Source organism: Schistocerca nitens, chromosome 3 (assembly GCF_023898315.1).
Source record: "Schistocerca nitens isolate TAMUIC-IGC-003100 chromosome 3, iqSchNite1.1, whole genome shotgun sequence".
NCBI classification, from domain to species: domain Eukaryota; kingdom Metazoa; phylum Arthropoda; class Insecta; order Orthoptera; family Acrididae; genus Schistocerca; species Schistocerca nitens.
Window position 1 is genome coordinate 573,234,264 of NC_064616.1, and position 27,949 is coordinate 573,262,212.

The 27,949-nt window shown below is 39.1% G+C and overlaps 1 protein-coding gene across 1 annotated transcript in view; it reads left to right on the top strand.

The window, feature by feature from the left end:
- Positions 1-27,949, top strand: part of LOC126248483 (microfibrillar-associated protein 1) — an 87,701-nt gene that overhangs the window by 33,413 nt on the left and 26,339 nt on the right. The window contains exons 4-5 of the mRNA XM_049949502.1: positions 4,824-4,908; positions 17,341-17,498. Of these exons, the coding sequence (XP_049805459.1) occupies positions 4,824-4,908; positions 17,341-17,498 (243 nt within the window). The remainder of the gene's footprint in view (positions 1-4,823; positions 4,909-17,340; positions 17,499-27,949) is intronic.

Consider the following 27,949-nt stretch of genomic DNA (forward strand, 5'->3'; position numbering starts at 1 on the left):
TCCAAATCAGTGTCCAGAAAATAGTCAAGTATCTCAAGGTCATCATAATTAAATCCATCAGAGAGCATGTACCGTAAAACCCCTTTTTAATGAATCTCCTTAAATAGGGGTTTAGCATAAGTACATAGAAGGAGTAACCCAGATTCATAATTCCAGCATGTCTGAGTATTGTAAGAGCTATTATTTTTAATTACACACACACACACACACACACACACACACACACACACACACACACACACACACAATAAACTTTTTGCAGAACACATTCTTTATTTTAAAAAAATTAAACAGGAAGTGTTGTTTGTTTTGTCCTTCCTGTGTAGTGTAGTGACTGAAGCTGTTGCTCCAGTTGGTTGATATTTGTTAGAATTGACTCATTTACATTAAAAGGAGAATAGTAGTTCCTAATCGTATCAGTTCCTTGCATAGCAGCTGGAAACTTCATTCAAAGGCCGCCGCCTCTTTTTCATCATTGTCACAATCACACAATATGTTGTGTTGCACAACTCTATACAGCAACAAACATATGCATAGCCTGTAGAATGATGAGTCTCATCACATCCTTCCTCTCAAGGAATGCAATTAACTGCTGGACAACTGTTACTCTGTATTTGCCATTAATAGTTATTGTGCCCAGGTCCAGGTCTGATGTGCAGTTCGATGGAAGGAACGCAACATTTAAACATTTACATTTCTCAGAAATGGTGTTTTTGTATGATGTATAAGGCTTCGGTCAATTATTAGCGCTATTTTGCCACCTACTGCACTCATCGTGGCATCTAAATGCCTGAGAAAGCTTGTAAACATTTCCATTGCATTCAGGTGTTGCTGTTGTAGCCATAAGAACAAGCTAGTTTTTTAGTTTTGAAAACACCTGGGAGATTTAAATATCCCTATTATCAGTGGTGGCAAATTCTCACTTCCATCACTATTTACGCAAAATAGCACAGCCATTCTTTCTTTACTTTTCTTAACTCCGTGGCATTTTTCTCCTTTAATAGAATATGCCTTCACACGAGGTAAATTGCAAAATATGCCACTTCCATCTGCATTAAAAATGTCTCTGGTCTTTTAATTCTGCATTAATTTTTTGATTTACACTTTCTACTACCACAACCTCATTCTCTCCATTTGCACTTTGAAATGAAAGCATTATGTTGTTGTTGTTTTTTTTTTATGATCTAACTAGCCATTCGATGCACTGAAATTTTGAGCATCAATCTTCAGACAAATGATGTTGCCCAGTACGAGGGTAAAAATGAGAGCAGTGCAAAATCAGTAGGAATTATGTCAAGATTTTTTTCATCTGCATTGTAAATGTTCTGTCATATGATTAGATGCAGGATGAAAAAGGAAGTATGGTATCATGCTTAATTCCATTCTGGGTGTAAAGCTGCCGAAAACCTGCAGAGTTGAATTTCAGACCGTTATCTGTAACAAGAGTTATTGGGGCTTGTCCAATAGGAAAAAATAGTTGCGAGGACTTTGGTGGTATCCTCATGCACCTGATCTCCCATAGACCATGTCTGATAGGTTTTAGGCAGTGCTAGTTGCTGCAACTGAAAAAGCTGACATTGGGAGCCACTTGTACATCATCTTCATCTACACATTGCTAATACACATACCGTGGAGTAAGATTCTTTATTCTGGAAATGTCACTGTAGGGCTGATGTAAGAGTTGCAATGTTCAACAGCACAGAAGCCCTAGAATGACTGCTTGACACTGGTGGCTATTGTTATTCAACAGTAGGACACCTTTGCAAAGGTGGAGGGCATAGCATCACGCAGGAGGGGGCGGGGGGGGGGGGGGACAATGAAGTTCCGTGGAGCCTTGCAGAGGAAGGGCATGCAGCCAGCTGGATTTTACAAACTGACATACTTGCCTGAAGAGTGAATCCTTATGTGTGGCTGCTGTGACATCTCTGGAAGTGATGGGAAACTCTTCCATCAACTGTTCTAGTTGCAAATCAGTAAATGGTCTCTTGTTTACCAAATTCCTCATCTGGTCTCATAAGGAATCTTGACAGAATTTAGACGACACTCAAGTGTTGAGCTGACAGAATAGTGGTAATATGACAAGAAAAGAGCTCAGTATTGTAACCTCTGAGATGTTCATTCATTCAGCTTTGAATTAGAGCCAAATATGATCTGTGGCCAGATGAAATTTGTTGCCAAACAGGAAAATGTAGAACTTTTGCATATTAAATATAATTGGCAATGCCTTCTTCAGTACTTAGTATAATTTTCTTGTGCTGTGGTCAGCATCTTGGAGGTGAACACAATAGGCCATTCCGAACCATTTGGGTAATTATGTGATAGAGCAGCCCTGATGGAACATTGTGACAGGTCCATGACCAACACAATTGGTAAATGAGGCTGATACGAGATTAGGCATGGAACAGTTTGGAGGCATTGCTTCAGCTTAAGAAAAGCTTGTTGACCTGACAGTCTGCAGACCATTGGAGAGGGATCCCTTTTTCTCTGCATCGATTCAGCAGGTTGACTGTCATTGTTATTTAGGGGAATGGGGCATAATGCATAGGCTTGCCCATGAAAACATGCAGGTTGTTTACATTCTTTAGTTTTGGAATATGGGAAGGATTTATCCTATATAATTTATAGAAGATGGGAAGAGGGAGCATTTTACAAGTTGCATGTTAATCAGAGTTTCAGAAGGATTGAAAATCCTGTGATGACACAGGGTTTGATACCCGAGCTGTCAAGCAGGGGCCACTCCACTTCTACCTGGACTGCAAGGCAGTTTTGCAATTTCACCATCAGGCGGACTTGGTCGAGCTGCATTTGTCAATCAAGAATACAGATCTGACATATCATATTCTGTGGAAAAGGTAGCCTGAGCTACTGTGAGATCTTGAAAGCTCTTTGTGGTGATCTCTGATTGTGAAAAAGTTTTCCAGTCAAGAGTAGTGTCAGAGGTAATTTCATGTGCAACATCACCCACAGGATGACAACTGCCTACCACCCACAGCTGAAAGGCGCAGGAGGACACTTTAATAAGACATATCCAGGTATGCTCTTGATTTATGTTGATATTGAACGGAGAGATTGGGATGAAATAGTGTCCATCGTGGGATGAAATAGTGTCCATCGTGACATTTGCATATAACACAGTAAAGTGAGACACTACGAGTTTCACAGTGTCCTTTCTGCTCCATGGTAACTAGTCTGAAACTGCAGTGGGAACACTGTTCCTGTTTCAACCAGATGGTACTCAGTATGATTACGTCAAACATCTCATCAGGACCGAAGAAGCAATACAGCTGGCTTACAAATGAACCCTGGTTTTCCAGGAAAAGGATTGAGATCTTTATAACATCAAGGACTGGTCAGTGAAATGTAGCCCAGGGGACTTGGCATGGGATTTTATGCTTTTGTGGAAAGTGGGACTGTCGAAAAAGGTAATGAAGCACTACATTGGTCCATATTGTATCCTTTGTCGCTTATTATATATCGGATATGAGATTAAGGATTATGATGCTTAATCAAAAGACAAAAGCATAGAGAATTATCTGTGTCCTCTGTATGAAGCCATATTACACTCCTGAGATGCAGATTGACAGTGGGGGGCTTATTGTTCACGGAAACTGAAGTTGCTCAATGATTGCAACTCTTCGATGGAAGGGACTACCTTCGATGCTTGTGTTAGTGAAGAGGATGTGACAACATGACCAGAACGAGAAGATCCAGGGAGCTGTAATCTACTCCAATGAGAACTTCTGAAACAGCGGATCGCTGTCGGCTCCCGTGAAAACTTCTGAAACAGTGGGTCTCGTTTGGCCATGGGAGGGAGCAATGCCACGAGCTGGGCTACATGTAGTGTGCCACAGCAGTTAGTGTTGTGGACAGGTGTGCTGCAGGTTGCCATTTCAGACCAGACCACAAGAAAATATTTGGTATTTAGTATACATCATTTCTGGAAGTTTCTTGAAATTTCTTATGTTTGTAATATTTGTATTCTTATGCTGGAATATTTGATGTTTGTGTAAATAGGAGCATTCTCTTTCTAAGACGTCAGTTCTGTTCTGTCTGTATGTCAGTGTTAGTAATAAATGTGCTTTCAGTGCTAAGTGTTTTATTTCACTAATGACCCTGCTTTTGGGCATGGACTTGATTTTGTAAGTACAATGTGATAATATTGTTGGGAGATGAGTCTAGTGACATATGGTGTGAAGACACTGTCGTAGCTCCTCATTTTGTACTGAAGAGCATGCCCTGTTACGGGATCAGTTCCATTTCATGTTGTATTGGCCATTCATACAAATAGATAACATCGTTTATAGTCACAATTGGATGTAAAGCTATATGTCTGTTGCAGTAGAGATGACATAAAATGTAACTTGTTTCACAGGTGGCTCTTGTGGAATGTGAAATGTCCATGACAGGTGTAGAACAGTGCAGGCTCATTGGACATATGAGGCACAGTAATTAATTACTAGATACTGCAGGCACCCTTTTGGAAAAATTCTCTTCCTCTGCTCTCCTGGAAACAGTTGTTACATGATGGGTTTGCGTTTGTGTGTAATTTGTTTGTTGTTCAGACTTTCATTTTGCTCATTGTTAGGTGTTTTGGTTTGTACAATGGTACTTTTGTATATTCCTTACTGGAAAGATTATTGTGTATAAAACATTTATTAGTAACCCATGTGACTCTTGGTACGCAAATGGTGTTTTAGAAGTTTGATGATTGTTGAATTACCCTCAGGAAAGTGTCAAATGTCTAGGAATGTGGAATATTCTTTTATATAAAATTAAAACCTTACTTCTCTTCTATCCTCTGTAAAATACATATCTTTGTGCAGGAGGTTGAAATATTGGACAAAGAAGATGAAAACAAAAGTCCAGAAATCACTGAATCAGAGTCATCAGAATATGAGGAAGGTACAGGTAAGTCTTAAAGGCAGGTTAAATCAGTTTTACTGTGTTATGTTGAATATTATTGTACATTAAGCTTTTGAGAGCTATTTGTTTATTGTTCTTTGTGTTTTGTATTTCTGTCAAAAACGAAATTCTGAGATTTGGAGCAACAACCCTGGTTCAGATTTTGTTTCTGCCGCAGTAGATTTGTAATATTTCAGGTTACATAATTTTTGGATTTTCACGCATCATTATTCTTTGACCAAGTATGAGTCACCTTGATTTAGTTTTTTTAATTTATTCTAACAATGAAGGAACTCTCACATAACTAACAAGGGGAGGCTCTGGAATGAGGCTTACTGATTTGGCCAAAACTATGTTAGTTGTAGCAAGTAGGTGCCCCTTTCAAATTCATGGAATATCTCGCCTGTGTGGACCGTAGGATAAGGTGAAACACACTCTAAAGCTTTGTTAGTAGATTGTGAGGATGTTTTTTGAATTTTCAAGTCAGTGGCATGGCGCATTAGCCAAGTGCAATGTCTGGAAATTAATTGGCTTGGTTTCTATTCTCACTGTTACCAATTTTTAATTATTCATTTTATTTTATTCCTTGCTGTGTTAAATTATTAATTATAAAATTTAAATAGTTAAATTGATATACTTAAAGTTAATATATTCAGTTTAGTTAAGATTACTTTAAATTAATTCAATAATATGTTTAAAGATTTCATTTATGTAATTGTGCAAAGTTTCAAATGTCAGAAAAATTTCCAAAAATTTCTAGCAATTAATTATCTATATTTTATTTATTATTAGAAGGTACATTACATTTTTAGGGTGATATTCAAACACAAATAGTGTTCACACTACACATATTTTATGAAAGCATTTCTTTAGCAAAAACATTTTTCTGAAAAATGCTTAAGTGGGAAGTATACATCATTCAGTTTTTTAAATGAATGTTTTTCCTCTATCAATTTGGATGCATACTGAACCTGTGGGGTGAAAACAGATGCATTGAATTGATGCTGTTAGATCAAATGTATTTTAACTGCATCTTCTGGTGATGATAATTCTTACTGGTGTTGTAGCAGTTAAGGGGCATTTTGTAGTCTTTTTCCCAATAACATTTCCGCATTGGTAACACATGTTCTTGTCAGACCACCAGAGTTAATCACTGTCAGGCTTGGCTAACACTTAGATGGGTGACCGTCCAAGTCTGCCAAGCGCTATTGGCAAGTGGGGTGCACTCAGCCTGTGTGAGGCCAATTGAGGAGCTACTTGACTGAGAAAATTCCAGTCACGAAAGCTGACAACAGCCGGGAGAGCAGTGTGGCGACCACATGCTCCTCCATATCCGCATCCAGTGTTGCCTATTAGCTGAGGATTACACAGCAGTTGTCAGTACCATTGGACTTTCTGATGCCTTTTCAGACGGAGTTTGAGTTTGGGTTTTGTGTAGTCTTTTAATTGGGTGTTTGACTTGATGGTAGAAATATGCGTCAGAGGGTTGAATAAGAGAAGTAGATTTGGTCGGAATGGTCTCTATTGTATATGTTACTTCCCCTTCCTCATTTATGAGTGTGTCATCATACTGTGTCAGATCCATCAATAGAAGGAACTTATTGTTAGCAATGTATGACTTTAATGTTGTTTTCAAGAATTTTGCATTAAGCTCTTTTGTTAGTTTTCTGGACTTGGAGCAAGTAACGACAACATTCTTATATTCTTCTTCTCATTTCTTGGCAGTAACAGCAACTTACGGATCAAATTTGTTGGCATACATCTAAAATACAAGACGTAGCAGTTCTCCTGAGCAGTTAAATTGTACTGCACTGTGTAAGAGAGATTGAGGTTTTTCATCAAAACAGTCTTTGCCTCCTTGTAATCCAGTGACCTGTTATATGTTGATTCATACAGACATTTAGGGTGGTCATGTTAATTATATAACAAAGTTTGAAGCTTGGCATTATGTATCGTGTCTGTATGCAAAACTTCTCTGCTGCTTCTGCCATTTCTTTGAAAGTTACATCATCATTTTTGGTAATTTTTCACTGTCTTGTTGAATGTTTACATTTTAAGATTTTTATTCATAGATCACTACCAATAAATTGAAATGTTTTGACAAATGTGGAAATGCAATTGCCATTGCCATTATCTATTGTAATACTCTTGCTGACAGTTGTCCATAACAGACTCACGCATCCTAAAATCGTTCCCACATTTCAGAGTTTTGTCATTTCTAGTGCCACCTTGCTTTATGTCTTTGCTTCATATTTGAAAATAAATTTTTCTTTTCCTATTTCGAGATTGGGAGTCTTGATTTTAATGACAGGAACCATAATTTTGGATTAGCATAAGAAAAATTGATGACGTTCTTCTTATTAGCCAAGGATACCAAAGTAAGAGATGAACTTGCTGAGGAATATTATTTAAGATCTCTGTCATCTTTGTTCATGTCTGTACTTTTCAGGATAATATTTTTTCGGTTCAGCTACAAACGTCTAATAAAATGTACTAAAGTATTTTGAACTGTAATTACAGTATGTATCTTTGAAAGGTGAATTGAATGGGAAAGTCACTTTGTAGGCTATACTTATGTTCTTTATTACATTTAAAATTACATGTTTAGGATTACAGTGCATTAATATTTATCTATAGCATACTGTACTCAATAGTTTGTAGCATATAAATTACTCAGTAATTTTTGTTCCTTTGTTGTGTCCCTCCACACGTTTTCGAGCAGCCATGTCCCGCCATCGTTTCATTAGAATCAGCAGGCAGTGACTCATTGCATTGTTCAACAAATCTTAAGGCAATCTATAATAACAACACAAGTATCGGAATTTCTGTGTTTTATACACAATATGTTTTTGAAAGAAAAATGCTTAATATAGGCTTACCTCTAGTGCTCGAAAACCATCAGCTGTGACTTTGTTATCCATGTTATCTACTTCAGGCTTTTCAGTCACATCTGTATTTGTCTACAATACTGTTTCTAAAATTTCTTGGTCTGTGATTTCTTGCAAATTGGCTGTGACAACCCCTTCATCCACCTCGCACATAACCTTGTCTTCACATCCAGAAGTCCTCTTTGCTGTTTCTGTCAAGCTTTCAAAATTTTCTGATTTTTTTTCTTCAAGCCCATCATACAGTTTTCTCCAGCACCTTCGAAGAATTTCTGTTTTTACATTATCCCAGGCATGCACACACCAATAAGTTGCATATTTTGTGTTTTCTGCCTTCAGCACTTCATGCATGTTTTTGTTTTGTGGGTCTTGTAGGATGGTGCCCAGAAATAGCCCAAGGTAGTGCCATTTAAATGTTGCTGTTATGCACTGGTCCCATGGTTGACTGAGACTGGTAATGTTCAGGGGAAGGAAACATAATTGACACATTTTAACTCACAAGGATGTGTAGGCGCATTGTCAGTTAACAAGATGGCTTTTTTAGTTAAACAATTTTCAACTTTCGGTACAAACTGATCTCCAATCCATTTGGTAAAGAGGTCACAAGACCCCCTAGAACTTCTTTGGTGTCTATAAAAAACTGGTAGTGCATTTTGGGCAACATCGTTCAGGGCTCAATATTGTTTCAGCTTCCTGATACACATTTTGAGCAGTTTGTGTGTGCCAGGAGCATTAGATGCCAAATGAAAAGTTATCTCTTTTTTTTTTTAGTCGTAGTGAGACATTTCTTTTGAGCAAGCTAAGGATTTTGTAGGCCTGTCTCATTGGCATTGTAAATTTGATCCTTGGTGTAACCTTGGGTGCAAAACTCTTGTTTCAGAAACATCAACTGCATCTGCATCCAAAGATAATTTTCCTCCAGATAAATTCTGCTGCCGGATGCTGTATCTGTTTTTAAACCTGTATAACCACCGATAGCTTTAAGAAAATCCTTTTCCTTCCTCACTTAACAACTTGGCTAACATTTTATATTTTTCTTGCAGTATCAAGCCCGTCAAAGGTAAAACTTTTTCTCATTGTTAGGTGAACCAAAGATAAAGAGCTTCACCTACTTTTCCAGTGTCATATGTTTTCAGAGTTTCTCTAGGAGGATTTTTCGTGGCTTGCTGTAGAAATTTATATTTCCACTGCACCCATTCTGAAATGGTAGAAACACTAACTCCGTAATTAGCGACAACAGTTTTCAATAAACTTCCTTTCTTCAACTTCATTGATAGCTGCTAATTTATCGGCAAAAGTAATCACTACATGCTTCCGCATAGTCACCATAGCACAAAAATACACATGCAATGTAAAGAAGAACCACTTGATGCACAATTGTTGGCAGTGTAGCCTTGTTTAGACTAGTGAGTCAGTGGGTGGGGGAAGCAACTCTAGATGAGGCATTCAACTTTCCCGCAGAAAACAGATTTACCGGAAGCCAGAGTAACTGTGTGCAACTGCTGGTGCATTCGACTGCAGCAGAGGCATGTGTCAGCTCTGTCATGCTGTGCTACATAAGCCTAACTGCTAATGAAATTGTTGCCACTTCCACAGTGTGACAGCTGATGCAGCAACAGTAGCCGCTATGGGCAGCCACTCTTGCCTCTGTGGTTGTACTTTAGATAGAAAGTGCTTCCTTCTCAATCTGTGAGTAGTTGCCCAGTGCTTTGTTGACGAGTTTGGATGTGAAGGCAATTGGACTCGTTCAGTGATTCGACTCTGTGTGAGAGACCAGCACCAACCCCTTAAGAGGATGCATCAACCACTAGCACCACTGGCTTAGCTTGATGAAAATGCGCCAAAGAACGATCGCTCTGTAAAGCATCTTTCAGTTTCTGAAATGCAACCTGACACTCTCTAGTTGCCTCAAATGGAACATTCTTTTGATGGAGATGATGCAGTGCACAGAATGAACCAAATATAATAAGTCAATTTATCAATTTACCCAATACAGCTTGGAGTTCACTAACGTTCCTAGGAGCTGGGAGGTCCTGTATGATAGTTAAGTGTGACTACAAAGCATGGATACCTTGTCCATTAATTATATGTCCTAAATATTCAATCTCAGTCTGGAAGAAGGAACACTTGTCTTTATTACATGTCAACCCAGCATCTGAAAGCACTTAAAGAAATTCCTTGAGATTGGATAGGTGTTTGTAAGACACGAAGTGACTCTCATCCAAATAGTTCAAACAAGAAGGAACTGTAGCAGTCGGCTGTGAGCTGAAGGGCAACTTCAGAAACTTAATTAACCCCTTGTGGGTGTTGATGATAAAAATTTGATGTGTCTGTTCAACTAAGGGAAGCTGCAAATAAGCATCACGCAGATCAATCATTGCTGTGGCAAAGGAGGAAGAGTCAATCTCAGTCTATGCATTTATTGTTGCCTTCAAATCTGCACATAAGCATAATCTGCCTGCATGTTTCTTTGTTATCACTGAAGGTGATGCTCACTGACTGGCTTCTACAGGGGAAATAATTTTTTTTGAATGTGTAGACCAAACAAATCAAAAGAGTCCATGCCAGAAATGTTTTCACTGTCAAGTGAGCACAAAACCATAAATGAAACTACCTTGGTAACATTATGAAAAGTGGCAGGTAGGCTGCTAATACTTAACACAGGAATGTCATCCACCGTAACCAGAAAGAGTTGCCTGTGAGTAGTGTAGATTAGGATTGCCTAACAGTTTGTAAGTGCTTCTGTTCAGGAAAATCACTGACACACCAGTGCCCAACTGAAAATGGATTTTGTGAATGGTAATCTGCAAAGTGACAAACATTTTATTTGCCTGACACTGAATAGAAGCAATGTGTCACTTTTTCATTGCTGCGCTTGATTACCCTGTGCTATATTAGAGTCACTACTTGACTTTGAAACTATTGCATTGACATTAATTGACTGGAACTTTGGAGAATATGCAAAGTGTGTGTTGGACTTGCAGTTTTGCAAACAGGCAGCATGATTGACTGCACTTGCCACAACAATAACACTTAGCGTCACGAAGGGCACACCTGGTGCTTGTATCCTGTGAAACACCAAGGGCAAGAATTAACACCACTAGTATGGTACCTAGCTCATGAATCTGTTTAAAATAATATCCAAATTACCCATTAGTTATAGGTAGAGATTTTAATCTGACATCCATTGACTGGGAAAATTACACGTTTTTCACAGGGGGCAGAAGCAAAGACTCGTGTGAAGTTATTCTAGGAGCGCTCTCAACATACAACCTTGAGCAATTGGTTAAAAAACCAAGGTATTAGCCACCATAATGTCATTGTGACTTCTATGTCAGTGGAAGCTGCAAAAAAACCAAAGAAACTGTAGAGTTTTCTTGTTTGGGAAAGCAAATAAAAGTGTCGTTAATGAATATCTTCATAGTCAGCTCCAAGCATTCACTGCAGGACACACAAGATATTGAGCATTATTGGTCAGAAGGTATTGCCCACCACGTGCTAGAGAAGTATGTGCCTAGCAGAGATATAGGGGAGGGAAAGGATCCACCTTGGTACAACAAACATATTAGGAAGTTGCTCAGAAAGTAGAGAATTTCGCACAGTCGTTTTAAGCTTAGTCACTACCCTGCTGACAAACAGAAATTATGCAAATTGAAAGCAGCTGTCAAAAGGTCAATGAGAGATTCTTTTAACAAATTTGAAAGCAATATTTTATCTGCAGATTCTAAAAATAACCCCAAAAAATTTTGGTCGTACGTAATATCTATGAACGCTACAAATAATTCAATACCTTCTCTTGCTGACAATACGGATAATGTAACGGATGATGACAAACAGAAGGCCAAAATTCTAAACCTAGCTTTCAAAAACTCATTTACAGTAGAGGACTGCAGCACCATTCCCCCTTTCAGTTATCGAACAAGCCCAAGGATGGCTGACATAGAGTTTAGTGTATCTGGGATTGTAAAACAGTTAAGATCCTTAGATGCTAGGAAGGCATCTGGCCAATACGGAATCCCCGTAAGATTATATGTTGACTGTGCTACAAATAGAGCACCATTCTTATCCATCATCTATCAGAGATCATTGGAACAGCGGAAAGTTCCACGGGACTGGAAGAAGGCCCAGGTCATAGCAATCTATAAAAAGGGTATAAAATCGGATGCACATAATTACCGGCCAATTTCACTGACATCGATTTGTTGTAGAATCATGGAACACATTTTGCGTTCAGACATAATGATCTTTCTAGACTCTGAGAAGCTCATCTGCAGAAACAAGCACGGTTTTAGGAAACAGTGGTCATGAGAGACACAGCTGGCCCTTTTTGTGCATGATATACAACAGGCTCTAGATACCGGCTTCCAGGTTGATGCCTATTTCTCAACTTTTGAAAGGCGTTCGACTCAGTACCTCACTGTCTATTGCTCCAAAAAGTGCGCGCTTACGGTCTATCTGATGACATATGTGGTTGGATAGAAAGTTTTCTAACATGCGTAACTTAAGGTGTGCCGCAGGGCAGCATTATAGGTCCTCTGCTTTTTACGATATACATAAACGATCTGGTTGGTGGTATTGACAGTGGCATTAGACGGTTTGCCAATAATGCTGTAGTCTACAGGAATGTAGTATCACTAGAAAATTGTGAACAAATCAATGAAGATTTGCAGAAAATAAATGCGTAGTATAATGACTGGCAGTTATCTCTCAATATTAGTAAGTGTAACCTACTGCGTATAAAGGTGAAAATCCCCATTGGTGTACGAGTACAAAATAAATGCCCAGTCTTTGGAAGCGGTAACATCCGTCAAGTATCTGGGTGTGACTATTCGAAATGATCTCAAATGGAATGATCAGAGTACACAAGTAACGGGCAAGGCGAACTCTAGATTGCAGTTTATTGGTAGAATCCTGAAGCGATGCAGTCCTCCAACAAAGTAAATTGCGTACAATACTTTAGTTTGTCCACTCTTAGAGTATTGTTCGTCTGTATGGGACCCTTGCCAGTTGGGTCTGATTCAAGAGATTGAGAAGGTCCAAAGAAGTGCGGCAAGATTCGTGACTGGCACATTTAGCCATCGCGGGAGCGTTACAAATCTGATTGAAAGTTTGAAGAGGGACACACTTGTAGATAGACGAAGCGCTAAACAGAAGGGGCTGCTCACTAAATTCTGAAAGCCGATCTTCGCTGAGGATGTAGAGCATATATTATTACCACCAACTTTCAGATTGCACAATGATCACCATTCAAAGATAAGGGAAATAAGAGCTCGTACTGAGGTGTTCAGACAGTCGTTTTTCCCTCGCGCGATCCGCGAGTGGAGTGGGGAGGAGGGGGGCGGGGGGGGAATATGACTTTGGCGTGAATTGTGTCCTCCACCACACACCTCTTGGTGGCTAGTGGAGTATATATGTAGATGTATCACTGCCGTGGCTGAGACTTTGTGTGCCGCAGTGCACAGACTACAGGCACAACCTGTTTACCACTACTCTGTACGGCACAGATAGGGGTGGAATCAAAAGTCAACCTCTGCACTGTCTTACAAATCCTGATGCTCCACTAATTCAAAAACTTGTTGCAAACTAGGCTCAGGATACTTAGGAATCTGCTCGCACATGCGAGGATCTGACTTAGTGTGAGTAATGTAGTCTGATTAAGCTGCCTCTGCAAATGAAAGAATTTTTAACGCACAGCTGCAACATTAATCTTTTCATTACATTGTTTCTCTAGCACAGAAATTAATTCTTCATAAGGAACACTTTTGGGGTGGGTGTTGGGGAAAAGTTTTCAGGCAAGCCTGTGCACTGGCAGACTGACTGTTCGAAGAAAATAATGTGGTGCACCATGATGTGTGCATCTAGCTGTGCTCAGTACTTGAACCATTCCTCATGTGTTGAGTTAAAAGCACAGAATGGTGCTACAGAAGTTATTATTACAATGTGTACTATCAATAACAAACCATACTCAGAAGATGACAATGGTAGTGGAAATCCCTGGCTAGGCCAGTGGTGGTGGTGGGGGAGGGGGGGGGGCAGACACATCACTATCCTTTTAGCTTACCTATCTTTCACATGTCATTGTAGCCAGAATGTACACAAAGCCAACTTCTAACACTTCAGTACAAATTTATATGCATAATGCCTCTGTACATGATGAAAAGATGAAGGAATATATTAATATATTCATATCATTAAGGAAGATCAAAATTTAATTGTTATGGGGGACTGGAATTTGATATTAGATAAAGGAAGAGAAGGAAAAATAGTAGGAGAAGATGGACTGGGGGAAAGGATTGAAAGAGGAAGTGTCACCTAGTAAAATTTTACAGAGAGCACAAGTTGATCATTGCTAACACTTTGTTTCCTAACCATGAGGGAAGGCTGTGTACAGGAAAGAGACATGAGACACCAGAAGATTTTAGATAGTTTTAATAATGGTAGTAGAAATGTTTAAAAGCCTTTCTAGGAACAGATGTGGACTTTGAGCATAATTATTTGTTATGAACTACAGTTTGGAATTGAATAAATTGCAGAAAAGTTGAAAATTAAGGATATGGGACCTGGATAAGTTGAAAGAACCAATGGTTAATGAGTGTTTCAAAAGAGTTATTATGCAGTGAGTTACAGATGCAGGGAAAAGGAATACAATTGAAGGCGAGTGGGTAGGCTTAAGAGATGAAATAGTGAAGGGAGTGGAAGTTCAAATGAGTAAAATAACCCAGTTGAAATCTTTAGATAACGCTCGAAACATTGAATCTAATTGGCAAAAGGATAGAATATGAAACTGCAGCAGATGATGCAGGCAAAAGGGAATACAAACATTTAAAAAATAAGGTTGACAGAAAACACAAAATAGTGAATCGGTAATAGTTAGAGGAAAACCACAAAAGCTGTAGAAGTATGAAAAATTATGGGAAACATAGATACCATTTATAGCAAAATTAAATAAACATTTGGAGAAAAGATATGAAGCTGAATGAATATCAAAAGCTCAGAATGCAACCCAGTACCAAGCAAAGAAGGGAAGGTCCAATGTTTGGGGGGGGGGGGGGGGGGGGCTGTACAAAGGAAACGAACTTGAAGACAGTGTTACAGAAAGGGAAGAGGGAGTGGATGAACAAGAGATTGGAATTGTTATACTGCAAGAAGAATTTGACAGACCACTGAAAACCATAGTCTGAAACCGGGCCAGGAGTATATGGCATTCTCACTATTTTTTGTGACACCTGAATGGGCCAGCCATGACAAAAGTATTCCATTCTGGTATATAAGGCAGGTGAAGTACTCTCATATATTCAAGAGGACTGTAACAATTCCAGTTCCTAAGAAGGTAGATGCAGCCAGGTGTGAATATTACTGAATCCTCAGTTTAATAAGCCCGATTGCAGAATACTTACATGAATTATCTTCAGAAAAATGGAAGCACTGGCAAAACCAACATCAGAGAATATGTGTTTGGGTCCTGGAAAAATGTAGGAATAGGCGAAGGAATTCTGATTCCACAACTTATTTTAGAAGATAGACTAAAGAAAGCCAAACCTACATTTACAGCATTTGTAGATTTTGAGAAAGCTTTCTTACAGTGCTGACTGAAATATGCTTATTGCAATTCTGCAGGTAGCAGGAATAAAGGGAGTGAAAGGTTGTCTACAACTTGTACAGAAAGCAGACTGCAGTTATAAAAGTTGGACATGAAATGGAAGCATTAATCAAGAAGCCAGTGAAGCAGGATTGCAGCCTATACCTGATGTTATTCAGTCTGTACATTAAGGAAGCAGCATAGGAAATCAAAAGAGAAGTTTGTATGGGGAATTAAAGTTCAGGGACAAGGCATAAAAAAGTTGTGGGTTGCTGGTGACATACTAATTCTGTTAGAGACGGCAAAAGACAGAATGTCATTTGAACACAATTGATAATATTGTTAAACATTAGTATAAGATGATTAGCAGAAAAAATAAATCAAGGGTAATGACATGTGGTTGAATCAAATTAGGCTATGCTGAGGTAATTAGTTTAAGAAAATGGGCACTAAAGGTAGTACATGAGTTTAGCTATTTGGGTAGTGAAATAACCGACTCTGGCAGAATTGGAGAGGATAAAAATGCAGACTGATAAATAGCAAGGAAAAAAAAATTCTGAAAAAGGAAATTTTAAACATGAAATATAAATGTAAGTATTTTGTGAATGCATTTGTCTGGAGTATATTCCAGACAAGGAAGTGAAATTTGCATGATAAACAATTCAGTGAAGAGGAGTATAGCAGCTTTTGAAATATGATGCTATCAAAGAAGATCAGATAAGCAATGAAGAGGTGATGAATCGAATTGGAGAGAATACAAATTTATGGCACAACCACACTAAGATAAAGGATTGATTGATTGATAGATTGAACAAACATAGCCTGAGATATCAAGGAATTGTCAGTTGGGTAATGGAGAGAAGTGTGGGAGGTAAAAATTCTAGTTGGAGACCAAGGCTTGACTAGTAAGCGGTTTCAATTGGATGTAAGATGCAGTAGTTATGCAAAGATGATGAGGTTTGCACAAGATGGACTAGAATGCAGAGCTGCATCAAACCAGTCTTTGGAAGGAAGACCACAACAGCAACAACATTTAGCGTTACCTTAGGGATAACAGCATAATTGTTTTCAAGAGCTCATATCGACAAAGCAGACTGCGACCTCAGTGTCAGCTTAAGAAAAATTTTGGATGGATGAGCCCATTGATTAGGTCTGTTCGACTTTTTAATTCTTACATGATGTGAGTTCAGACCGGCGTGAGCATTTCATCTAAGGTGTGTTAGTAAGCATAAAAATTGAAAATATTACTTTTCCTTTACGTACTCTCGTTCATTTTCTTTATTGTATTTGTTGCTGTAATGTTTCATCAGTTAGGATGCGTTGCTTTCCGGTTTGGATGTTAAAATAAGCGGGTCATAAAATGTAAAAGACATAGTGTAGTGTGACTTGATATTACCCAGAAGTCCCTAATGGGTTGCAGTGTGGAAGCATGTAGTAAGTACATCTTTTAACTAATGTGTACTGATTATGACTTCTCTACTGCTGCAGCTTTTTGTACCTCTTGAACATAGATTTATAATGTACACAGTTTATGATGTGAATAGCTGTTATTTTTAGCATTGCATCATTACATTAGTAGTTTCTTTAAATTATGTGATCAAGTTCACTTAACTGAAATGTGGTCTAAACTTGACATAGGACCTTACATACTTGAAAAATTTCTGTAGTTTATGCGTGACAGCTTTTTAGTCCATTGTATATTTTGCTGTCTGAAGTCCTTTGTCTCTCCTGTTCTATATTTACATCTCACTGTTAAGGACACGAACTGCTACATTCTTAATATGTGCCTGTTAGTAATTATCAGTGACAATCCTGTGCTTCAGGAGGGAAACTGGTGATGCTGTACAATGTTATGTGATAATTATGTTATTCTTCGTCCCTAAGTCATTAATATTGGAATTTTGTTTGCAGACTGTTTAATTTCTTACACTTCTTGTTTTACTTTTTAGTAACTCAGTTGTTAATTTTGTCCAGACTCAGAAGAAGAAGTTGGACCAAGACTAAAGCCAGTCTTTGTACGTAAGAAAGATAGAGTGACTGTATTGGAGAAAGAGCGAGAAGAACAAAAGAAGAAATTAGCACAACAAGAAGCAAAGAAAATGGCTGAAGAACGTCGCAAGTACACCCTCAAGGTAAGGGTTTATGTTTGTTGAAAAGCAAATGAGACAAGAAATGAACTTTGGCCTAACACAGAATCTAAAAACAGAAGCAACAATAAGTCCATATTTATCTGTATAAAGAAGGATGAGCAGCACAAGAATCTCTGCTTCTTGGAATTGACTGTTCCTTCTTTAGGGGTGAAAGAAAAGATGTATAAGAGGTGTAGAAAAGTAATAAATGTTCTGCCTTACTTCTCAGAATGTTATTGCTTTAATAGGGTTGTTAAAAGATTCTGACAGGAAAAATGAACTTGAATCATTATTTGGCTGTTTCAATTTCAGTAGTGAATTTTCCATGTCTTGCTGCAAGATAGTAAGATCTTGATTGAAAACATTTTTATAGACAGTGCTCAGGTTGAAACAATTAATGTCTGCCCAATTGTTAATGGACTATCGGATCATGATGCGCAGTTAATTGAAATAAAGAATCTAGCACCTTAAAACTCTGAGGCATGTTCCTACAAAGCAGTGATGAGGCTTTAATGAGACCAGCATACAGTGTTTTAAGAATAAGTTAATAGTGGTGGTATGGGGTGAGATGCATACAGAAAGAGATACTTATGTGAAATTCAGTGTTTTCTGTAGTAAATTTTGGTCAGTATTTGAAAGTAGCTTTCCTAAAAAATTATCCAGAAAGCCCAATAAAAGAAATAAGCTATGAATAATTAAAGATATTAAAATCTCGTATAAGAGGAAAAAAGAACAAGTCAAGTTTTGATGTTATTTGCTCTCCACAAAAATAGTGTAATATGTTAGTGGAAGTCATTAAAATTTCCTGAAATATGCACATCCTGACAGAAATTAATAATGCCATTAATGAGATTAAAACTATATGGGATATTGTGAAACAGGAGACAGGACAACTAGTCAGTCAGGGTGTATACGACCCGGGACAACCGGGAGATCCGGGAAAAACCTGGGAATTTTTTCATTTGGGAGAAAACCGGGAAAAACCCAGAATTCTTAGAATTCTGGGAATTTTTCATTGTTTTAGTTTTCAACTAAATTTTTGTGATTTTGACTGGTAAGAACCAATACTCTAACAAAGGATATTACTGTATCCTGCTATTGCAGAACAACACTGCAGCAACAAAACATGAACGAGAGGAAAAAACGAAAATAAAACTTAAGTTGCAGAGGAAATGCGCCGTGTAGAACAACAAAACACAGTGCGTCTGCCAACAGCAAAGTGTGTCAAAGGCTATAGGCTGGGCTCTGACTTAACTGCTGAGGTCATCAGTCCACTAGAACTTAGAACTACTTAAACCTAACTAACCTAAGGACATCACACACATCCATGCCCGAGGCAGGATTCGAACCTGCTACCTTAGTGGTCGCGCGGTTCCAGACTGTAGCGCCTAGAACCGCTCGGCCGGCCAAAGGCTTTAGGAAGACTATGCAATGCTTCCTAACAACAAATTGCCTCCGATGACCGTGTCGTGACAACTGTTTAAATTAGATTCGTTCGAGCAGTGGCAGGCGGGCTCTTGTGCATCCACAGTTGAGTGGCGTATGAGTAGTACCTTCTTTCACTTCTGGTTACAGAAGTATGGCTGGGCGCCACTACTTAATATTGCCCTGGTTCGGAAATATAGTAAATCTGGCGCTGATGCCCAGAACAGTCTGAGTTGTGGTGGGGAGATGGATTGTCTCCACGTGACCTGTGTTTACATTCAGTGATTTTGTTGCTTCCTCTTAGTTTATTGCTCTCACGTTAAATGATAACAAACGGATTTTTGCGGCCGGGAGTTATCAAATGAATTAAAATACGTTTGCATAATTACGAAAGGCTAAAATATGTTATTAGTTTTAGATTTTATTTCCACCTTCCTGACAGTCAAGCATTAATCGCCTTCCAGAACAGTGAAGTTATTTTTGTCGGTTTGCTAAAGAGACTTGGCTTTCATTAATCTCTTCTTTTTTATTTGAAATGAAGTGTTTAATTTCACACTATTGGCTAGTTTCAACTGTTCGCTGCATTTCAAGTGCACGTATGGCATTATGCCATAATAAAGAACCAAACATGAGATAATACAGTATTGGTACTCCAAGAAAATTTACATATGAATCTGGACATATGACTGTGCATTTTAAGCCGAATTATGCATTTTAGCATGGTTCACGAAATTCCGATGCTCTTGAAGTATCCTCTGATGTCTTGTTTCTTTTATGACATAATGTAAGATCTTTTAATGTTTTACACGTATGAACATATGGGCTTCCTGTGTCATCGTAGCTGCGTAAGTGCGGTGATGCCTATTATCTGGTGCTCTCTTCCAACTGCTGAAACGAACCTATTTCTAACAAATCGCAGGAAAATATTGCGAATGGTGGTTTGAAAAGCGTTACATTCAAACCAAATTTCCTTTAACGCAAGATGAACTATGTGCGAGAATGTACAATGAATTACTTAAATCACAAAACTTTTGACTCTCATTCAAAAATCAGCTCTTTGAGGACGAGCATTTAGAAGAATTTCGAGCCCAGATGATCAAACATTTACGTCGTTATTAAAAATTTTACTGGCACATTTATGTGATGTATATTAAAGTGCAACACGCGCAAAAAAGATCAACATTATATGAGGAAGCTTAGCTTCACTTCCAGCTTATTAATCTTAGAGACCAATATTATATGTGAATGCTATGTATATTAATTTAAACCATTAACTTTTCTTGTTTGTGTGTTCGCGCTACTTAAGAGTGATCTTGCTATTGGCTTACTACATCACGTGTCTGTGCTGTCATCAGGTGGCAAGATCACATGACAGTGAGCTATGACTGACTTACAAAAGCACCTCGCAATCTCGATTTCAATGCTTCGGAAAGTTACATGCGGTGTTTGGTGGAATTCAAATTTATACCCTCGTAATACAGAAATATGCAGCGTAAATGTTGCTGCACATGAAAGGTCTCTCAAAACGTCGGTATATAAAAACATAAACATTCAAAGAATTGATGAGTTTTACAGTTCCGAAGAAGAGTATACTGTCACTTAACACGGAAAAAGTGTATTTTCACACAGGAGAAAGTGTATTTTTAACCGTGAAATCCGGGAAAAATCTGGGAATTTTTTTTTCCTTGTCCACGTATACACCCTGTCAGTGTGCACAAGATACCATCACAAACTAAATGACAATGTTGTGACTGATAATTGACAAGTTATGAGTATCTTTAACAATCACTTTCTAAGTGTAGTAGCAAAAATAAGATTAAATTGTTCATTTGGAAAAGGAGGACAATATATTAAAAATACCATTCCACAAAAGTTTTAAGCAACTAGAATTATCACCAACATTTGTTACTGAAATTAAGGAGGAAAAGAAGCTTATGTGGCATTGATTCTGAAAAAACTGGCACAGGGAATTTTTCAAGACATATTAAGACATGCAATTGCTAGACCTGTTTATAAGAAAAACGACAAGAAAGTCTTCAATAATTATTGTCCAGTTTCCTCTTTCATGTCTTTTTCCAAAATATTTGAAAAAGTAATGTACTCAAGGGTAGTCACACATTTAAGAGGAAATGATTTATGTAGCATATCACAGTTTGGATCCAGAAGGGTTGCTCAACTGAGAATGCTGTTTATAATTCACTCACCAGATATTGGAAGCCTTAAATAATAACATATCACCAGCTGGTATTTTCTTTGATCTTTCCAATCCATCTGATTGTGTAGGTCATGTTACTCTCTTACAAAAGCTTGAGTATTATGGAATCAATGGCTTTACAAAAAACTGGTTTGAATCAAACTTAAGAAGCAGAATGCAAAAAGTTATGCTGAATAATTCAAACAGTGTTGAAAGGAGAGAAAATTTTAGTGACAGGAGGAATCATGAAGGGCATCCCACAGCGTTCAGTTTTGAGTCCACTCATATTCCTTATAAAGCGTGTCCCAGGAGAAATGGTCAGTATTCAGGGATATGGCAGGAACAACTGTTTGAAGCAAAAATAAAAATTTAAAAAATCTGGTAAACATGGGCTGTAAAATGCATTATTTAAGACCTATGAGTACTTGTTCATCTACACTGCTGTGAAACACACCTGTCCTACTGAACAAGCGACCTTCCACATAACATTCATCAAGCACAATTGGTACTTGTTGCAGATGATACTAATGTTATAATAAATCACATTAAGGAGAAAACAACAGAGGAAATCGTTAACGATATTTTTAAAAGAATTATAAAGTGGGTTTCTGTGAATGCCCCCTGAACTTTGAGAAAACACAGTATATTCAGTTCTCTACAACAAATAGAGATATCAACAGTTGATGTAGTGCATGAACAGGAGTTGACAAATAGGATAGAATGCTCCAAATTTTTGGATGTACATATTATGGAGACTTGAACTGGAAGAATCATACTACTGAGCTGCTCAAACCATTACGTTCAGCCACCCATGCTCTTCATATAATTCCTAGTCTTGGAAACAAACTAATCAATCTTGTAACATGTTTTGCATATTTCCACCCAATAACATTTTAGAGAATAATTTTCTGGGATAACTCATCACTTAGAAAATAAGTATTGGTGACACAAAAGGAGCAATAAGAGTAATATATGGTGTTCACCCGCAGTCGTCATGTAGATACCTCTTCAAGAAGTTAGACGTTTTAACTGCTCCTTCACAAAACATGACTTCACTGCTAAAATTTGTTATAAATAATCCACCACAATATGAGAAGGATAGCATTCCTACAGCATTAGAAGAAAATATGGCTTTTATTACCCATAATTAAAGTTGACACTGGATCAGAAAGGATTTCAATATGCATCAACAAAAATCTTTAATCATTTACACAGCAGCATAAAATCTCTCCTTGACATCTTCTTCTATTCCACAGATGACTTTTTTCTGGAAAGTGGTAACCTGTAAAAAAGAACCTAGCTTTGAAGTTTGGTTGCATGATTAGGACTGAAAAATTGCATGTTCATTAGTGTTAAAACTAAACATGTACATATACTGTAATGTGACTCGTTCCTTGTCATTTCAATAAAAGAATTGCCCTACAACTAATGAAAAATTATAATCCTAAAGGCATTCCGACACTTGCTAGGCCGATTAGTGCTGCTGCATTGTGACAAAGTTGTATGGAGTCCACATTTTCTTAGCTGTGTGGCAGGGCCACTCAGTGAGTCCGCACTGCATGATACTGAATGTGAAACCTGCCAGCTGCATGTGCCCGCCATGCATGCAAAGCAAGTGATGGGCGGCAAGCGTGGCTCACGCGTTTCTGCTGTGCTGTTGCAGTATCCTTCAAGCAGTGCATCAAAGCTGCTTTGGTCTCGACTGTGGTCTCATGATGGTTTCCTTTGAGGACTGTCTTCACTTTGTGACGATGCAAGCTTGGATCTTGTCACTTCCTGTTTTGTTTTGCCATCTGCCTCCTTAAATTCATTTTTTTCATTTTGACTTATTATCATTAACATACATGAGTATAATCTGCATTTTCATAAAAGAGAGAGGTTGCCACTCCGTTTTAAAGAATATAGCACCAGATCTAATTTTGTGCTTAGTTTTATGTATGTAATTGATTTTCTAATTTATTTCAACTGTTCCATTTAATATCTTTTGTTATGAAATCAGAAATTGTTTCATGACTTAGATTATGATGTTGACTTGTAAACAAATATAAATTCTATAATAATTATAAACATTTGGAAGAAGTAGTACTAATATTCTAAAAGTATCTATTTGGCTCTATTCGAAAATATGTTAGCAAAGCCAGCCCTTCATTAATTCCAAAGTAATTACCAGTTTTGTCAAAAGTATTGTTTGTATAACAATATCTGTTAAGAAACTTCCTGGCAGATTAAAACTGTGTGCCCGACTGAGACTCGAACTCGGGACCTTTGCCTTTCGCGGGCAAGTGCTCTACCAACTGAGCTACCGAAGCACGACTCACGCCCGGTACTCACAGCTTTACTTCTGCCAGGAAGTTTCATATCAGCGCACACTCCGCTGCAGAGTGAAAATCTCATTCTGGAAACATCCCCCAGGCTGTGGCTAAGCCACGTCTCCGCAATATCCTTTCTTTCAGGAGTACTAGTTCTGCAAGGTTCGCAGGAGAGCTTCTGTAAAGTTTGGAAGGTAGGAGACGAGGTACTGGCAGAAGTAAAGCTGTGAGTACCGGGCGTGAGTCATGCTTCGGTAGCTCAGTTGGTAGAGCACTTGCCCGCGAAAGGCAAAGGTCTTGGGTTCGAGTCTCGGTCGGGCACACAGTTTTAATCTGCCAGGAAGTTTCATATCAGCGCACACTCCGCTGCAGAGTGAAAATCTCATTCTGGAAACATCCCCCAGGCTGTGGCTAAGCCACGTCTCCGCAATATCCTTTCTTTCAGGAGTACTAGTTCTGCAAGGTTCGCAGGAGAGCTTCTGTAAAGTTTGGAAGGTAGGAGACGAGGTACTGGCAGAAGTAAAGCTGTGAGTACCGGGCGTGAGTCGTGCTTCGGTAGCTCAGTTGGTAGAGCACTTGCCCGCGAAAGGCAAAGGTCTTGGGTTCGAGTCTCGGTCGGGCACACAGTTTTAATCTGCCAGGAAGTTTCATATCAGCGCACACTCCGCTGCAGAGTGAAAATCTCATTCTGGAAACATCCCCCAGGCTGTGGCTAAGCCACGTCTCCGCAATATCCTTTCTTTCAGGAGTACTAGTTCTGCAAGGTTCGCAGGAGAGCTTCTGTAAAGTTTGGAAGGTAGGAGACGAGGTACTGGCAGAAGTAAAGCTGTGAGTACCGGGCGTGAGTCGTGCTTCGGTAGCTCAGTTGGTAGAGCACTTGCCCGCGAAAGGCAAAGGTCTTGGGTTCGAGTCTCGGTCGGGCACACAGTTTTAATCTGCCAGGAAGTTTCATATCAGCGCACACTCCGCTGCAGAGTGAAAATCTCATTCTGGAAACATCCCCCAGGCTGTGGCTAAGCCACGTCTCCGCAATATCCTTTCTTTCAGGAGTGCTAGTTCTGCAAGGTTCGCAGGAGAGCTTCTGTAAAGTTTGGAAGGTAGGAGACGAGGTACTGGCAGAAGTAAAGCTGTGAGTACCGGGCGTGAGTTGTGCTTCGGTAGCTCAGTTGGTAGAGCACTTGCCCGCGAAAGGCAAAGGTCCCGGGTTCGAGTCTCGGTCGGGCACACAGTTTTAATCTGCCAGGAAGTTTCATATCAGCGCACACTCCGCTGCAGAGTGAAAATCTCATTCTGGAATATCTGTTAATTTCATCATTTAAACAAATAATTTGACCTAACCCTTGTAGAAGAAAAAACTGTCAAAAAAGTGGCATTTTTCTATATATTCAGTTAATTGAATGAGTTATGTTTTAATTGTAATTTCTGTAACATAAACATCGAACTGTGTATAGTTTAAGTGCCTATTATTATGAGGATATATAAAGGCCCTAGTTTTGGTCCCAAGACAGTCAGTCCACAGCCGATTTTCAGATGAGGAACCTGTGAAATAAGTGTAACACAAATAGGCCATATGTTAAAACAATGACTGTCTGTTCAATACGTACCATATTATTCTGCAAGAGCTGTGGGGTTAAGATTTTACTGCCCGTAGATATTCAACAGTAAACTATTGTAGCAGTATGCTATTAATGATGCTTATCAAAAAGTTAATCGATAGTGAACTGGCCATATTGGCCCTGTACTATTGGTGGTGGTGGTGGTGGGGGGGGGGGGGGGGGGGGGTGAACAGTGAAAGTAAAGAACTGTGAAACTCAACTGTGCAGCTGTCGGGTACATCATTTACAGTAGTCAGTGTTGAACTCCCGCCCCGCCTCCTCCCCCGCCCATCTTTCAGCCCGTATAACAATGCAGTACATCAACATCGAGGACCATCAACGAAATAATAAAGCAGGCGAGCATCACAAGTTGCCCAGCTAAAAACAGTGGCTGTGATAGGGTTTCACATTTAAGCACTTGCTGGATCATGGCCATTGTTTGCCCTAGTCCTACACAGAATTAGATGGGGTAGTGCTGTTAAATACAAGATTTTATTTTAAGATTAGAGTGAGTTTATAGACAGTGTTATACTAAAACAGTGATGTGAAACACACAGAAGCTCGTAGGTGAACGGTGCCAGCTGCATTTTTTAGGTAACCACTGCCTCCTCCATTGAACCCGTCTGGTGAAAGTGTGCTCTGTGATGTAAAGTCACGTCAGAAAATTCATACGAAAGAACGTGTTTAAATGTAAAAGGGAGGTTGGGGGGGGGGGGGGGAGATATCTTTGTGTGTGTATTGTAGTTAAGAAGTGTAAGCCAGTTTAAGTTTATTTTTATGCAACACTTGTGCAATCACATACACTGCCTGATAAAAAAAGTGAAGCACCCAGAAGGGAAAGAGGAAAAGAAATGAATCTTAACAGGTTGAGAGGGTATGTGATGTTATTTCAGTGATTACAGTATTGAGTTAACTTTAAGAATAATTTGACAGTATGAGCCCACCTATCATTGTGACCTTGCATTCCTGCTGACATGGATGCATGCTGTGATGGAGTTGTGAAGGGCATCATAAAGCCATTATAGCCTCTCCTGGAGGCAAGCTAGTGTACTATAATAGTAACTGGACCTCGATATTGCAGATACTGGCATTAGGACATAGTTGATGCCTGAGTTAGTTCCACACATGTTCCATTAGGGACAGATCTGGGCATCTTGCTCACTACTGGAGAACCATAACATCATGCAGGCAGTTTGTAGAGATGCATTCCATGTATGGATGAGCAATGTCCTGTTAAAAAATTGCTGCACAATATTGTTGTGTGAGAGGTAACATACGTGGACTCAGGATGTCCGTGACATACCTTTGTGCCAGCAGAGCTCCCTCAGTCACTACCAGCCATAACCTGAAGTCGTACCCAATGTCTCCCCATACCATGATGCCAAGAGTAATGTGGCTGTGACTCTCTGAAACATTGGAAGAATAGGGCCTCTCCCCAGTTCACTGCCATACTCGCCTACAATGACCATCTAGGGTAATGGGATATCATGAATCATCATTGAACACAGTGAGATGCCATTCATGCTTCCTGGTCACGGCAACAGTCTAAATGTAGCCATTTGTGTAGGGCACATTACTCACATTCGGAAGGACGACAGTTCAAATTCGCCTCAGGCCATCCAGATTTATGTTTTCTGTGAATGCTCTAAATCACTCCAGGAAAATGCTTGGATGTTTCTTTTGAATTGACATGTCTGATTATCTTCCCAGTTCTTAGCAAAACAATCTGAGCTTTTGCCTCATCTCTAATGACATTAATGTAGATGGGACGTTATACCCTAATCTTCCTTCTGTATGTATTGTGGTGGTAATGGCAGCCTATTCATGGGACACTGATTCTGTAGTCCTGCTCTTGACAATGAGCATGCCTATCTTGACATTCTGATGCAATCCAACGTAGAGCCACTGTCACAGCCAAATGCCCCGCAGATCTGGCATGATTGCTGGCCAAATGGAGATCCACAATGAGGCGCCTTTCAAACTACAGGGTGAGTCAAAAAAGACTTTATAACTTTTAAATGTTACAGAAATTTATTAAGATAACTTACAGAATTGGTAAATGCGTGATTTTGTAGCAAACAACCTCAAGTTTTACATTAGTGTTAAGTGTCATTTTGATTCAATGTGACTACCGTTTGTGATGCGGCAAACATCCCTCAGTAATCAATTTCCTCTCACACTCATTGCAGCAAATCGAGCATAACTTGTGTAATGGCAGTGTAGATTCAATTTTTTAGGTCAGATAAATTGTTTGGCGGGGAGGAACATACATACAGTCTTTAATGAAACCCCAGTGGTTTCAAGTCTGGGGAGCGAGGTGGCCATGTGATTGGCTCTTCACAGCCAGTCCACCAACTTATCGAAGAAACCTTGGACTTCTGTGAGGAAATGAGGTGCTGCATCATCTTGCTGGAAGTAAACCACCCCATCTCGGTCATCTTCATTCATCTGTGAAGTTAAAAAGTTTTCTAGCATATCCAGGTACACAATACCAGTGACAGTTTTCTTTGTGAATAAGAAAGGGCTGTACACTTTGAATTTGCTAACGGCACAAAAGCATTAACTTTGGGGCTGTCACAAACGTGTTCCATGGTTGCATGTGGATTTTTGCTGCCCCATATTCTGCAGTGGTGGGTGTTCACTGTGACACTGGTATGAAATGTTGACTCATCACTGAAGACTATTGTGTTCAGGAATATCTTGTCCACTATTCAATGCAACATTTCTGCACAGGATTCACAATGAGCAACCTTATCTGCATCACTAATGTGTTGTGCCATTGTGAATCTCTGTGGTTTCCAGTGTAAACATCTTCACAGTACTTACCAAACATTCTTTTGTGGACTGTGGGCAAAGCACTCCCTAACCTGTTTGACATAGTCATCAGGATGTGGGTGATCTGGTGATTTAACATGTCACAGTGAACAACCC